The sequence below is a fragment of the Scophthalmus maximus genome, chromosome 6 (assembly GCF_022379125.1).
Source record: "Scophthalmus maximus strain ysfricsl-2021 chromosome 6, ASM2237912v1, whole genome shotgun sequence".
Classification (NCBI taxonomy): domain Eukaryota; kingdom Metazoa; phylum Chordata; class Actinopteri; order Pleuronectiformes; family Scophthalmidae; genus Scophthalmus; species Scophthalmus maximus.
In genome coordinates, this window is record NC_061520.1 from 15,615,052 (window position 1) to 15,631,792 (window position 16,741).

The 16,741-nt window shown below is 39.8% G+C and overlaps 2 protein-coding genes across 2 annotated transcripts; both read right to left on the reverse strand.

Annotated features, from left to right (window-relative positions):
- Nucleotides 1-28: 28 nt before the first annotated feature.
- On the reverse strand, nt 29-5,457 carry LOC118309823 (neuritin-like). Its single transcript, XM_035632351.2, has 3 exons — nt 5,112-5,457; nt 4,196-4,349; nt 29-3,487 (listed from the first exon to the last, which is right to left on the reverse strand). The coding sequence occupies exons 1-3, from the start codon at nt 5,161-5,163 to the stop codon at nt 3,265-3,267; spliced, it is 429 nt and encodes a 142-aa protein (XP_035488244.1). The 5' UTR covers nt 5,164-5,457; the 3' UTR covers nt 29-3,264.
- Nucleotides 5,458-5,981: 524 nt separating this feature from the next.
- LOC118309817 (translocon-associated protein subunit alpha) lies at nt 5,982-10,678 on the reverse strand. The gene is made up of 9 exons (XM_035632340.2): nt 10,521-10,678; nt 9,402-9,520; nt 9,207-9,300; nt 8,923-9,050; nt 8,216-8,350; nt 7,877-7,953; nt 7,099-7,177; nt 6,864-6,957; nt 5,982-6,752 (listed from the first exon to the last, which is right to left on the reverse strand). The coding sequence occupies exons 1-9, from the start codon at nt 10,588-10,590 to the stop codon at nt 6,688-6,690; spliced, it is 861 nt and encodes a 286-aa protein (XP_035488233.1). The 5' UTR covers nt 10,591-10,678; the 3' UTR covers nt 5,982-6,687.
- Between the last annotated feature and the right edge of the window lie 6,063 nt (nt 10,679-16,741).

The window sequence follows — 16,741 nt, forward strand, 5'->3', positions numbered from 1 at the left end:
ACACACACACACACACACACAAACACACTATTTTAAACATGGTGCTTTATTATTACAAAGATCACTTTTTCCATATATTGCTTTATACAGTCTTGTAAATAGTGTGCTTTTCTATCCGTTAACAGAATAACATCACATGGATACTGACTTGATTTTACATTCAGGAGTTCTTTCCATGTGTAAACTGATTTTAGGGTTAATTTTTATGGTACAATGCTCATGATAACACAGTCATTTTCATGCTTTCTTCAACAGCATATAAAGAGATTCCTCTTTTAACAAGTGACCGTACATATTGCTCATGCTCGGAGGAACAACTGGTTTTGTACTCTCACCACCAGATACACAATGGATGACATAATGCTACCACATATGAAACATGGGATAAATAAAAAACAATTAGAACATACATGCTAATGTAATGGTCGTGGGGTTGGGTGGCTAATGAATCTGCATAAGAGAGGATGCTGAAACACTCAGGAGCTAGCATATCTTCATGCACAGATCAATACCACTACACTGTCCAAGTAAAGAACTGCCACAAACATTGTCATGCATTTGTGATCAAATTATATGATGGAAAATATCCTGGACCACAGAAATGATTTATATTTTGATGATGCCTATTAAGACCATCACAAAATAAATGTGCAAGTTTTGGAAAAAAAAAACCTCAATACTAATTTCATACCGACGATCACGACTAATGATATATCCAGAGTTTATTTGATAGAGGAGTCAAATCAGTGGGAAATATGCCAATTATATTTCTACAAACCTCTCATCACCAATAAGCTTATTTCTTTTGATGAGATTCACTGCACTTTTTGTTCGGTTTGCTGCTTTTCAGTTTGGGGTTTGTTTGAAAATCAAAGCTCAAGCTTCTCTAAATCAAACCAATTAAAATCATGAAACAGATAAATGAAGCAGCACAGTATGGAATCCATATTGATAGCGTAATTATGCAATGCATTAATTGGTATATCCTAAATTTGTAGTATTGATACCAAAGCAACTGTATGGATGTTTTTGAAAAACAACAAAAACACTGACAGCTGTTATCTTGCTGCTGCATTTAACTTGACTTCATTAGAGATTCATTATATGTGCAAATTTAGTACTGTGTATGAGTTTTAAAATATGATAATTTCGGAATTTGCTGAATTAAACAGAATCTTCTAATCTATGTGATAGACAACACAGGGGTGGCTCCTATCTGCATGCATAACATCCAGTTTTTTTGCCGTACTTGAAGGAATCTGAGGTAAAGCTCTGGTTATATTCTGTTTACTACAGGAGAACAGTCTCACAAGATTTAACTGAAATTTGTGTGTGTGTGGGGGTGGGGGGTGGGGGGGGATAAACCATTTCCATTCCATATTTTCTTTTAATAAACATCAATAGGTCAGGAGTTTCATGAGCGAGGTGTGGAGCGAGGCTCTGAGAGGGCGAGAGAGGAGCTGGAGGAGTGAATGTGTGATGCCAGGTGTCAGATGTCTGTTTTTGGTGTCTTTAAAGCAGCCGTGCAACATCAGCCCCAGTGGGCTGAAATATTGTAGGGGAGAAAGGGTCAAAGGTTTAATACAAGTGGCTTGATTGTCACTTATATTAATGTGCATTACGATTTGAAACTATTGACTGTGTATAAAGAAGGATGACATGACAGCTCCCTGATCACCCCCTGGTGGCGGGCTGCAGTATAGGTCATAAACCCCGACTCGTACATGTAATGTCATATTTTGGACAATTCGTCCAGTAAATATGGTTTTAACTAGTTATTTGATGCTATAAAGACGGATTGGAATGTCATGATTGGCTCATGATTCATTTACAGAGCTGGGCTGAGCTGATAACCCGGATTTCTCTTCGGGACAAACACAAAAGCGACAGCTATCGGACGTTTTTTACAAAACGTGTATTGCATTAGTGTCGCTTACTGCCCCTTTAAATGACCAGAAGAGGGTGGCTCTACTGGTTGTCTATGAGAAAATGACTCTACTTCTCACTTGATTTATAATGTTAGTAAACATTTTCCTGAGAAGTCTATGGTCTCAATCTCTAGTTTCAAGTCTTCTTCAATACAGAATGATGATCATTTTGCAAATTAGCACGTTATGCATTGGGGCGAGGATACTGCGTTGTTGCCTCGTACGTCCAATAGGTGCAGGTTGCAGGTGGACGTGCAGTGGACAAGTCAGACCCACCCCCTGCTCCTCCAAATATGGATACTTCTGATTTTAAAAATTCAAGATGGCGCTGACCAAAAATGGCCAAACTCAAGGCTTCAAAATGCCCTTTTACAAGCCAATGGATGATGCCGTGGTGAGTTGCCACTTGGAGACCTGTCATCCATCCTTATATACAGCCTAAGTTTTAAACAATTTCAAGGGACATTTCACCATTTAGCCTATTTAAACATTGCTATTTTTTTTTTTACCTTTGGTGTCATTAGCTCTCTGTCAAAATGATGTATGGTTTGGTCGTATCACTAACAAATTAATATAGTTTTCTAAGATTTGCTAAGACATTGCTGTTACTTTTTGGTGTTTTTGGCTGTCTTTACAAATTAGCATATTCTCTAGCTAGATCAAAGGAATGTTGTGAAATATCTTATATTGTTCTTGCAGTGAATTAGACATGACAATCAATAAATCTCTCACGTCTGTACCCTAAATATAAAACAGCCAGGGGATGTTAGCTTTGCTTTTTTCTTCTAAAATGCTGAACTATGTCTTCAATTATCATGATGGAACCATACATGGTACAGGAAGTGGACACAATAACATTACTGTGACATAATGAAAACCAGTACTCGACAAATACTAGGCCAACATTATAATCTTCACAAACGTAGTTTTGATTGCATTACTGTTATGTGTTAGGTGATACAGGTATTCACGATACTGTGTCCGCCCCTTGTATTGTGGTAACTCAGAGCCACAGGTGTCCTATCTGAAATCCCTACAGTACTCGGTGTTTGCTTTAGTCTGCCTCGACTCATAAGTTGGCAGAAATCAAATTTTCTTCACCCAGTTGTTAGACACAAGGGACAGATCAGGCTGAAGTATTTGAGAGGATTTCAAACATTATTCATCACAGCAAATATTGATTGGCTCGCCACAGGCATCCGTGGCTCAAAATAATCCTTGTTGAAACATTTGTCTCTTTTAAATCCTTGGCTTCAAGTTTGAACCCGGGTAATGTGAGGCCCCCCTTTCCTCTCCCATCTCCTCACCCTCACCCCCGCCCCATCTATACAGTGGACTAGTTGGGCCCAGTCATGATCAACATCAACATCAGCGGCAGAGTAAGGGCAGCAAAATGTGAACATATGCTGGGAGCAGAGCTGGGGCTACACAGGTCGAACAGACTTCCCTGGAAGAGCATCTTCCTGGAGTCCTGCCTCAGAGTCTCCCAGATGGAGCTGACTTCCTTCTCACAGTCGGACAGCGCTGTGAGGGCACATGTGTGGAAAGCTTCCCAGTGGCTGTGACAAACAAATGATCATCAGACCAACGCTGCATCTGCCATTTCACTCTCAAATAATCCTGGCTACAGCATGCAGATGTGCACTGGCTGTCGTGGATTAATTGTCTTGCCAGTAATCTATCGACGATCTCGGATGGTTTTCGGTGGCTTCAAGTAAGTCAAACTGAGCTTTAATTACCATGGCAACTGCATCCGAGAGTGAAACTATATCTCATATGATATTGCAATTGGCCAATTTTCATCAGGAGGCTTATGTGTAAATCTTCACCTTCAATATACTGTGCTGGGGTTGCAGACAACGTGCCGTAACAATGACAAAGAATGTCCCTGGAATTTCATTACTGCTGCAGCAAAGTCATAAATTATTTAACGCAATGGCTCAGTGTCTCAGCATCATTCATTTCTCTATTCTCCCTCAGAGGTTATGGCATCTTCTCAAGTATTTGGTCAGAAGATGCATATCTGTCTCTTTCTATAATATTCCACTCAATCTTATTTCATACAAATTGAACTGAAAGACAGTTTCACGCACAGTGATGTAGATCAGTGCTTTTGGCAGTTTTTTTTATTCCAGCCCATCCTAACTGGCTTTTACTCTTTGAAAGTGGACTAATCAGTGGGGTTAGTTCAAATAAAAACCGACAGATCCGGTGTTTAGAGGAGAGATGTCCAGTGAGTACTGTGCTGCATGCTGAGTTATTCTCACCTGCACACGGCCGCCACTCCACTCTCACTGGTCACATTCTCCTGATAGTTGTCCATGCTCTCTCCAAGCTCCAGGACACAATCTGAGAAGTCCTGGTAAATCTTCTCACAATTCACATCTGCTGAGTCTCCTGACGCCGGGAGGGACAGGGCCACTGCAAAGTGGACACAGGTGACAGTTTGACCATATTATAAAACCCCTCCGATTTTTGGTCCTCACCAAACTATTTTTTTTAATGGATAAGTTTGAACGAGGAATCCTTTGCAATATGTCCCTGACAAATGCATAAGTAAAGTTTTCAAAAGTCTTTGGTTTCACTGAGTCACCCTGCTTACAGGCTTTATGGTATTTTATGTGAAATGGTTTTCTTTCTGGTTTCCATCCTACAGGCTATTCACTGATGCAACATTTATTAAAAATAGACACCCCTCAATATTTCAAGAGAATTTGCAATCCTGTCACCTGACCTTTACTGTGGACAGGGTGAAGCAGATTTGTATCACCGATCTTAAACACTGCAGCTCACACATTTCTTTCACACTAGGTTCATACAGGCTGTTATAAATGCAAAAATATCTGCAATTTTGCACGAGGCCAACACAGGATCAGCCCAGTGAAAGCATCCAATAATATACATCAGAGTGGCGTTTACTGAAAATCTATTTGTGGGCTTTTATTTTTTAATGTTGCATGTCTAAAGGCTTGCACACCATCACCCAAGAAGAGCCAGTATCCATGGTCGAGGGGTAGAGGCTGTTCTACAAGCAGCTTCCCACGGTGCGGATCTCGTCACCAACGGGCAAAAGTGATGGAGATGCCCAGAGATTCTAAAGACAATACTGATGCAGGGAGATGAAAACGACCCATAGCGCCTCGCAGCCTACGTGAAACCACAGAGCAGCCCGAGAGATCTTACCCAGCGCGAACGCAAGAATCCCTCCGATCTTCGTCGACATGAAAAATCCCATATCATCCCATGTCAAGCCGAGCGGGAGGTCGCGGGATGATGCTCGTGAATCGGAATTTCAAAATTCCAAAAAAGAAAGGATGCGGTGTTGATTCACACGGGGGTTGATTATCTGCCCATCCTGTGTGTGTGTGTGTGTGTGTGTGCCAGTGATTGAGCGGAGAGGAACGCTTGGTGGGTGTGTATGCTCCGGCCGACTGCTGACGTTACCTGCCCCCCGGCGCGCGCTGAGCTCATCTCCCCCCTCAGCACCGGACAGCCCTCACCTCCCCGAGCAGGGGCCACGGCGCAACCATCCTGCAACACGCACACGGCGCAGGGACACAGGGTGCAAAGGGTGTTACACACACACACACACACACACACACACACACACACACACATATATATATATATATATATATATAGGGAGCAGTAGTAGTATGTATATATGTGTGTGTATATATATATATATATACACACACATATATATATACATATATATACATGAGTTACATGAGTTTACATTTATATGGAATCAAGTTTTACCTCTGCCAAGGAGGTTGTGATTGGTTTGGTTCGTCTGTCTGTCTTTTTGTTTTTTTGTTAGCAGCAGGAGCTGGAATTTTATGAACACATGAGAACAATACATATGAAATCTTTTCGAGGTTGTTTCCTATGGTGACACCATCCACAGTTGCCATTTTTGCAGAAACTGTTTGCAGAAGATAGCAGCATTACCGCATGGATCACATACTGTGACTGAATGCAGGGGGAAACAGCAAGATAATTAAGAATTAAAGTAGAGCGAAACCAGCTGGAGTAAAAGAACGAAAAAACTTAGTTCAACCTTTTATTTTTTTCATCAAAAATAATGGCATGCAATCTGAAAGACTGCACCATTAGCACCTAAGAGTCTGAAATGCTCCACTGAGCCTCTAACAACAGTCAGGTGACAAACAGGTACATTGTACCTCCAGACCAGAGAACACTGTTTTAATGTTTGGTACTTTCATCTGCCCCCATGTGAGACAAGCATCACAGCAAACTCAACGTTAACCAATTGCATCCCTCTTCGCAGGGCACAGTGCAGGTAAGGCACAATGGTCTTTACATAATAGACAGGATGAGGATGAAATGTGACAGCTTCCATATGGATGAACTGTATTCAGCTTTGTTTTTCTTTTATGGGGGGGGGGGGGGGGGCAGCCTGTATCGCATTCCTTTTTATTTTTTCCAGGATTTTTAATGACTAAATGGTTTATTTTTATACACACTCATACACAAACTATTAAAATGCAGTTCAGTCCTGTCAGTGTCTAAATAGTCACGTTTTGAACAGAAGCTGTAGAGTTCAGAGGACTCTCTGCTCATGTAACCTGCAGGAACATCAAAACTGAGAGGCTGAAATCCACAGAAACATCTTTAACAAACTGGTCGATTCCAGAAATACTGATCCATGGTGAATGGGCGTCGGGTTACTGTGGCAAGGAAATTAATTGAACGCCTGATGGACGGTATGACGACGGATGGAAAATGGAAAGTTTTATTGATCTGCTCCGGCAGCCCTCTTGGTTCGTTTCCGTGGAGATGTTTTAGGGGAAGCCTTGTCTGTAAGACAGGATGTACAGATCAGTTATTTGTGTCGCTTCACTTTCATGGAGTGTAACAGTCGTATGAGGCTGTTATCATTTGTGACAGTTGGGAATAAAATGAACATACTCATGACATTGAGAGTCTCCTGAGGAATCCAGCTGATGTCCACATCACTCATCCCACCGGTGCCCTTCTCTATTTTCACAGGGATTCTCCTCTTCTGCAAAGAATAAAACACATATTATTCCTTAATCTACTTCATACATTAGCCTGCTTCAATATTTTTCCCTGTTGAAGGAGGGTGGATGACTTCACCTGGAGGCCAAACCTAACCGCAAATTTATTGAAGACGAACACGTACCGTCCTCGTCTCCAGGAGCTGGTACATTCCAAAGAGCATCAGGGCGACCAGTCCAACCAGGAACACGTACAAGAACATCCTGCAAATACAGCAAAACTATTTCTGTAATAAAAACATCAACCATAAGTGCATAGCACATGTTATTCAAGCACTCCATTCAGTTCTTCAATTCATTCACTTCACTTACACAGCCATTATGATACAGGGCCATAATTTACAGCCATTTATGTTCAAATTGTATATATATTTTTGAATGTATTTCAGTTTATAAAGTAGTACAGCACAGTTTTTAATAATTTGATGAGTTGAGGGAGATTGTATGGAAAAAGCTCTATGACTCCTCCTGCTGTTTACTTACTAAATAATGGATGCAAATTTAATCAGAGCACGACTCAAGCAAATGGCTGCCTTCAATGGCAACTTCAAATGCAACTCTCTTTTAGCATAAGAAATAATCTAGAACAAATTAAATTTAGATTTTAAGGATGGAAAACAGTTCAGTCTCTTGCTTGGCTAATTTGCTGGTGACAGTTCCTGAATCTTGCACCAGCAGCACAATTCTGACGACTAATCTCTTTGTGCCAGTTTCACACCTCCGTTAACAGATTCCTGCATGTGCTGCAATGTTCTGGGAGAGATGGTATTATGAAGACTTAAGGAACTAGATGTGGCCTTAAAAGACACAGCAAATAAGTAAAACGTAGACAAACATGATTTGATTTACGCATTATTTACATAGAATTATATAAATCCAGAAAGACTTAGTAGAAAGCCTTACGTTTCTCCGTCCAGTCCCTCTTCTCTCTCTGTGATGGTGACAGTCTGGTTGTAAATGGCAGTCTGGAACACGTTCCCCTGAAGAAAAATCACAAATAACTAGTGAGGAAATACTGTAAGTAAGCAAATACCTTCAACTTTCAGGAGCCTTCTTGAAACCTCTCCTTAAAAATCAGAATGGCAAAATGACTCTATAATGATAATGACAGAAAAGAGCCGCCAGTGAAAGAGCTTCCTGTGGTGCATCATGTCTTTCACTGTCTCACGTGGCATATTTTCTCTAATAAATCCAACCAATCAACGCCACAACTTATTTTTAACAATGATTTTTTTTTTTTACCTCAGTGTCAAGATAGTTGAGGAGGATAACAAGCCCGAATGGACGACCGGCCATTGGCTGAGCGGGGATGAATGAGTACTCAAAGGAGGCCTGAGCCTGGGGCTGCACCACAGTGTTCAGGGGCAAAGCTGTGAACTGAACACAACACACACACACACACACACACACACACACACACACACACACACACACACACACACACACACACACACACACACACACACACACACACACACACACACACACACAGACACACACACACACACACACACACACCATTAAAAAAACTGAGCTATGCCATGATAAATGTTAATGTAATTATTTACAGTAGTATTTATTGTCTTTAGCAGCAGGGCCGACAACAAATGTTGCTCCTGACTTATTTCTTCTCAGCACAAACATGCATTAACATATGCATATATGCATCAAAATATAAATGTTATGGATTTCATTTGTCTTGAATCAACACTTGTAACTAACCACTGATTTTAATAACTTTATTTCACCTAAAATTGTCTTCAAGCTCTTTATATCATTCAAAAGAATATTTTAAAAGTAAACATACTGTACATACTTCCATCATAAAAGTAAAAGTAAATAGTAAGTGAACCAACACACTTTTAAATCATTTCCTGTGCATCCAACTCAAGAGTAAGTCAAAGGGCGCAGAGATGTTTGCAGGTGGTTTCATTTCAGATCAAACTTACATTCTGAATGTAGAACTGGAAGTCTTGGGGATAACGGAAGGAGGCCTCCAACGATTGAACGTTGAAATCCTGACTCCCCTTGTTGGTGAAACCCACCAGGAACCTCACAATTTCATTGGCATAAAACTCTATAATGGATACGATTAAAAAAAAGCACAAAAAAAAATCAGGTTAAGTTGTGTTGTGTTCCTTCTTCTGTTTTCTCCACTTTAAGTTCTTCCTTCAACAAGTTTTGGTGTGAACACAATAATTGTAGGAGCTCAAGGAACGAGCCATCAACCAACCTTCTCCTGTCGTGAAGATGATGGTTGTGTCAGCATCAGTGTGAGATGTTAACAGAGAATCAGCCGCTTCATCCGTCTCCTCTTCGTCTCCCTCCTAAAGATGAACATGACATTGTACTGTAACCACCTTAAAGTATAAAAAATATATGTAAAATATATGTTTCATCACAGCACTGCATGATCAAAGATACACACCGAGGTTTGCATCTGATCTTCCTCAACAAGAACCTCCTCTTCATCTTCCTCCTCATCTAGGGCAGCGTCAGCATCCTCAGCAATGTCCTCAGCAGAGTGTGACTCTGCAGAGACGTGGCCTGCACGGATAAGAGGACATGACGGTGTGAGCGAAGGTCAAATGTTCCACCGTGAGTGGAGGGGCATTGGTGGTAAAGCAGTTTGAAATCATATTGATATTGCGATGAAAATGGAGATATAATAATAAGAGATTCGTGCAGATAGCTGTTTTAACAGCATCAGTTCTCTGAGTGAATATGGAACATCAATATGATCATCTTAGCCAAATTACTTTTGATTTTCTTATTGTTTTATCAGTATCAAAGGAGTTTGGTCAAAACCCAGTTCTAGCTGCTTCTTTGTGGATAAAGCTCAGTGTGGCTGTGAAAATGTGTGATTAAAAAAATGTATACTGCAAAGCTTTGTGTGCAGAATGCTCATGAAGTTATAGCATCACACACACACACACACACACACACACACACACACACACACACATACACACACACTCGCAAACACACACACACAAACACAAATATTAAATAGTAAATATTCAGCAAATAATTCAAAAGCAACAGTGAGTACATCAAATGAATTTACAGTATCTGGAAACAAGAATTGAAATTAAGGGGATTTGCTGATACGCTGTGACTGTTGCCAGGGTTATTTGCATGACTGCATAAACTGTGCCACTCAGGTGACAAATTAATATGAGCAACATTACGGAACAATGTCAATTTCCATACGAATGCATGTCAAACGTATAGGCTGAGAGAAACCTGTAATCTTATCTATGGTGACGTGTCCCAGCGAGAGGCAGCAGCTCCCTGTTAACAACTGCAGCATCTGGGGGACGACGATCATCTCCATTCATGTCGAGTCAAACGCGGAGCAGTCATTATGACACCGGATATGATATGATATGAATACAACGTCCACACGTCCAGGTCGGTGAGGCGGCGGCGCAGACGTGGAGCTGCCCGGTGAGGCTCTGAGACTTTGCCACGTCAATAGACTGAAAACTTCTCGTGCCACTGTTACCAGAGGGAGAGACGACGGGACACACCACACACAACTCACCCACGGAGATCAACCCACAGGGGAAGGCCAGGAGGAAGAGCAGCAGGAGTTTCGATCCTAGGTTGAACATTATTCTTTTTATTCGTGGAATCGCCTGGTGGTGCTAGTAACACATCAGCGTTCAGCGGAGCAGAGGACAAGAGGCACGGCGGTGGGCGGGGCCAGAGGAGAGGAGGCGGGACGGAGCAGAGTGGGAGGTCCGTAAACTTGTATCTATCTATCGATCGATCTATCTATCTATCTATACCATTCTCTACCTTATTATTATTATTAAAGGATTATGAAAGTTGACATTGTGATTTTTTTGCACACTGTGAGCAGCAGGACAATGTGCTGGTCATCACAATAAATTATAAATTAATTCGGCGTAAATTAAAGTAGTCAATAGACAGGCCCAAAATCACTTCCCCAGTTGTCACATATTGAACATTTTTCAGAAAAGAAAAATCAAACACCAGTTGAATAATGCTGGTGATCAGTGATTACCACTTCTGCTCCAATTGGCATGAATGTACAACTGTACATAATACATAATTATGCATTAGATCATCATTGAGTGTCATAAAATCACCTTATGGAAGCAATAGTGATCATGGGCTCACGTTGCTGACCACAGTTGGTACAATCTGCAACCTCATCACAAGATGCCACTAAATCCTCCACACTGCCCCCCCCCCTTTTTAAAAAAACCTCTATTTACTGTATTGTGTGTCTTGTGCACTCCTGCCTTTGATTATTCTTCAAAAACTCGCACATCCTGACTTCTAACTTGTGCAAATTTATAGCTTTAAATAATTGAATTGAGCATCATGATGAAGAGGTGGACTAAGCTCGACCTTTTAGTTGCCCACACACCTCGCAGGAAACCCACTCATCTTGTATTGTGTAAAAATGAACTGAAAGTGAAGTCTTACATGTGACTCTGCTGACTGAAGGATCTGATTTGAGAAACAGCATCGGTTTGTCTCAACTTCGGTAAATGTCACAGGTATTTTTTTTTAAAGTTTGCTTCTGACTTTACATTTGTCGAACACATCTGAAGCCGCTGGGATAATGACGAGTTGTTTGGATGTTGGCTGATCATCATTTTTTAATTCATAAACAAATATCCTATTTCCTTCTATGTTGAGAGTTGAAAGGAAGGAAACTTAGTTTTTCTTCTAAAAAAAGAATAAAAGAAATATGCATATTTTTGTATTGAACTATAACAAAATAAATATTAAGTTATTTAAAGCTATTGTGGTTTCTGTGCTCATATTCCTTATTATTGTTAAATGTTAGTAGAAGTTAGCAGAGTTTCACATGATACGTTTGTGGTTTTCTGCAAGAGCACACATCCTGAATTGTTTCAACAGTCTCTTCTCTTGAACAGCATCACCGTGTGCGAGCACGAAAACATGCAGCAGGTGCTGTAGTCTCTTTGTCCTTAGATACAGTGTAGAAAGAGTCGGAGAAAAATGTCTTCGTTTGAATTTGCCCTGGCGTCCTGTTGCAATGGGACACAACCCAACGGTAAGTTTGAATAAGGATTCCCCTGTTCAATGTAAAATTTTAACTTTTGATGTGAGAGTGGGCGTAAGATGTAAAGGTTTGCTTTTTAAATGTCAATGACAAAGAATCACGCTTATGCTATAATTTGTCAGCAGGCAGAAATTTGATATTACGTACAAGACCTGCAATTGCAACCTCTATAGGAACTCATTCTTAACACCAGATATATATTGAAAAATACATTGGTGTTCCCCCTTTTGTAGAAATGAGTCAAGTGCTAATCAGTCAACATACTAAGTACAGTATGGCTCATTACAGTTAGCAAGAGAAAACATTTACTTCAGTTACTACAAGGACTATTTATGTTTTAGATAATGTGAGGACCATACAAATCTCAGTCTGGAAAAGATTCATGTCAAGAGATCACAAGAACATTGTGAGATTATGTAAATATTAAAATGGGGTTATTTAGGACAAATCATATCATACAGCATCTCAAGGCACTTTGCAGAGTAAGCTCAAGACTTAAGATAATTAATGACGGAAAGTTTTTCTTTTTAGTTTTAGAAGGGTACTACTATTGTACTGCCATCCTTAAAGCCTCACGAATTAATGTCTTTAACTTGACAATTGATCAAATGAGTATGTAAAGCACAAATGGCAGATGACCTGATCTACCAGAACTACTGAGCCATTGTCTTCGTCTCGTCTAATGTAGATCCACAGACAACTGCCTAATTACCCAGCATGTTAATGTGATGTCGCCATGGAAACAATGTGATATAATTATTCCTTTCAGAAACTCTCTGATGAAACTACAACTAAATGAGAGAAGTCAGTGTCACACATTCATAGGCACGCCCAAATAATTACTCAGTGGGTTAACTAGGTTGGTGCTGCTTTGCCCAAAGGGGTCACACAGTATCATCCAGGGGATGTGCATCACATTGTGATGAAGTGATGGGTCCATTCTTGAAACAATAACATCCGAACGACTTTAAACTCTAATTAAATGTCAAGATGCCCAATTCATCGTTCCAAGCTGAATTCCGTACTTTACTCAAGCATGATATAGATTCAGTGAAACATGAATCTACCACAGTATGTTGGACTGAAACAAGGCTTTACAAATGTGTTGCGATGGAGGAAACCATTGCACGATGTTTTTCTGAGCACGTATTCTTGCAATCCCACAGTTCACACATTCATGCATTATAGCAGGGCGACCACATCTTCTGCAGCTGAAGAAGGAAGTGACAGCTCACTTCCACTGACAAGTAAATTGCCAGCTAGGAATGAGTCCATCGGACAGGTGCAACCAAAGGATTCAGGGAGCGGTTCTGTAAATAGGAAGCTGCAGTAGCTGACCAATGTGGCCCAGGGTTGAAATATATAAACTTGAGACGGCAGCTGTTTTGCCCTCATGTATTCATTTTTATGTATTATTTTGTGCTTCAAAATAATAATATGCCATTTGGGCACCACAGTGGTAGTGGTAGTGCAGCACTATCACCTATGATTCAAATATGTGATTAGCTTTGACTTGTGCGTGTGAAAGCATGTGTGGATGTTGACTGTTACATTGGAGACATATCAAATGCTGTCACTAGGTGGCACTGTGGGTAGCCAAGGTAATTACTGTGTGGGATAAAAAGATGATGACCACGTTTAATTGAAGAGCATAAAATTGAAATAGGCCAAGCCTAAGCCACACATACATTGCTGACCAAACACACATTACACACAAGATGTGTTTTTTTTGGTTTGGAAGCCAATCATAATGACATGCCCTCCACAAGAGTCATGTATGGAGGGGATCTTTGATAGTTTTAAATGATCCATAATAAATATAGTTCTTTCTCTCTTATTCTGTAGACTCTCTTTTTTGTTCGCCTTCTCGCAGACTGGTGCTTTTTGGAGTTATCAGTACAATGTTGGTCATCTCACTATCTTGGAATATCTTTTGCTGTGTATCAAAATGTCGCTCAGGTAATTATATTATTTGCTTTATAAAAAATCCAGTTGAAACAATACATTTTCTGAATTTGATGGTGACTGTATTATTTCCCAGGAAAAGGGACATGTCGAAGACTAAGGTATGAAGCCTATATATTTACTGTTCAAAGGAAAGAGCAAATTATGTTCCTGTGATGTAATGTTACCCAAACTACAAAAAAAACCAACCCAGAAATCTCTTCTCTGTATGTCAAAGTAAATCGCGTATGAGTCCAAGGCATATGGAAGACAATCCTATTTATGGAAACATAAACTACATGGGAACAAGTAAGTGCGTTGTGTGTGAGCATGTCTAGCCCCTTTATACATTAGCGTCTGTTTACAGTGTGATGCCTTTGTTCACAGGAGTTGAACCTCCTCAATCATCTCTGAGGGACCAACAGAGAGTCACTTCTGACTCGCAGGTATTGTCTTTAAATCCTTGTACGGAAATGAAACATTCACTGTACATTCTCATCATACGCTGCATGTGCTATTTACAGACATTACTAACCATCACAGAAACACTTTACTATACTTCCTCTTGTGGGATTAAGGGAAGCAGCACAAAACAAATGGAAAATAATAAACCCTTAGATTCAGATTCAAATACGAAACAGGAGTGTTTTGTAATTTCAATGTAAACTTTTCCTGTGCCTATAATCATTTATTTCAGACCAAAAAAAGTGAATTGCTAAGATGCTAAGACCTGAAGAAACTATCAATGTGCGCTGGGCGATGTGAATAGACGTTTTTAAGTTTTTATTTCTCCTTCCAGTCCAAACCTCAGGACTGCTATGCCAATCTGACCCTGAAACCTCCCAGGCCGCAGTCTGGCCGCAGCTCTCCACAGATACAGTACTCAGATGTAGTTCAGTTAGACGTCGCGGTGCCACCAGAGTCAGAGAAGGAAGATGATGGCAACACAGACGGCGTCTCCATCATGTCTGATCTGTATGCATCTGTACAAACTCAGCAAACCAAAAAAGTCAATACCGCAGACACTGGAGAGGACTATGCCAACCATCTCTGAAAGAAGCATTTAACTGAAGCCGACATGCCATAAGTGCTCTATTTGCAACTTGATCTACTGCTACAAGATGGCACTGTTTGTCATGATATCAAAAATGATAACCTTTTGTGTAGAGAGGGTGCATGTATCACAGTTTCTCATGCAAGCCAACTCACCGATGCTAGTTTTACTGCAGAATGTTCATTCAATGCATTTTTTGTAAGCTTACCTTGCTTTGGCCTTTTACTTCGTTTGAAAGAAATACTTCTAAACTGCATTTTGTGAATGTTTGTTCCATTAGAAATTACACAGAGGTAAATTGTGTGATCTATATTGAAATGATATGCATGGGTTATTAAAAAGTAAAACTCTGCATTTCCATCAGTCTGCATGGTGAAACAGTCAAGTAACAGCAAGTAGAAAACATTTTTGCATGTTTTACTACCCTTTTACTGCTGTGATTCTCAGCAGATAGAGTCAGTGGTGTTTGCCAGCTTTGTGTCCTTGCTGTAATCTCCTCTAAGTTTCAACTGAAGTTGAGTATTTCTGATATGTTAATGTTTAAACCTGTTATATCACTAAATCCTTCATCATTTGACTCGACAAAAAGGGTTTCTGAGATAATTTACTTTTACTTTTCAATATTTCAGTTGTAAGATCTGTAAAATTGAATTTACTGTGACATACATTAAAAACTGCTTGTTGTTTGCTTATATATTTTACACTTCCATTGCACCTCACTCATTACTTAAACTAATAAAAACAAAATGATAAGCTTATGTAATTATTAATGATGATACAGTTGTTGCAGAAGAGTTATAATATTGTCCTACAACATAACAGAGCGATAAACGTGGGAAGATAATGGCACTCCTACTTGAAACTCATTATGTTGAATATTGAGTGTTGAATATTAATATTGTCAAAATGACATAAATCTTGCCAAATGATTATTATTAAAAATCTATTATTTTTCAATCTATACAAGCTTAAGGTCGAAATATATTGACAGATCAAAAAATGCAATTTTCAACTATGCATAAAATTGTTCTCTGACTTATTGTGACTTCTTCACGACATCACTGATATGATAGGGAATAATTTTTTGATCAATAAAAGCTTTAGATTGATCGATCTCTAGCCCGGTTATTTGCAGAGAAATCTTGGAAAATGTGTTTGTGACATTTGACCAATCAGCACCAAAAGTTAATCATCTGGAGATACCCTTTTGCGTCGCTGAGTTATATAGTTTTATGTTTTAGATCTAATGATGGTGGGTGATAGTTGGACCATGTGCAAGTGCTGTATTATTTTATCTTACTTACCTCAGCGCACTGCTGTGCCTAAATACAGGCTCACAGTAGGCGGCTACTGATGGCTGTAGATCTTGATCTCCTGTAGGAGTGTAGGACCTCTAAAAATGTGCTGAAGTGTTGAATGTTGAAAAAATGTGTTTTTGAGAATTGAAGATAAAGAGGTTAGATCATTCAGAAACAGTACAATCAATCGGAATCTGACCAGAAATCTTTGCCAAGGGTCAAGTACAAGAGGAAAAACACGCTCACAGTGACAAATGATCTTGATAATTAAACTAATTAAACTATATCAGAGACCATTTAAGATCAAATCAACATCCCTGTGTCAGCACTCTGCGAGTTATAAACGCAAAACATTACAGACTGCTTGTTGTTCTCTAACATCTGTAATAAAAAGCATTCAAGTG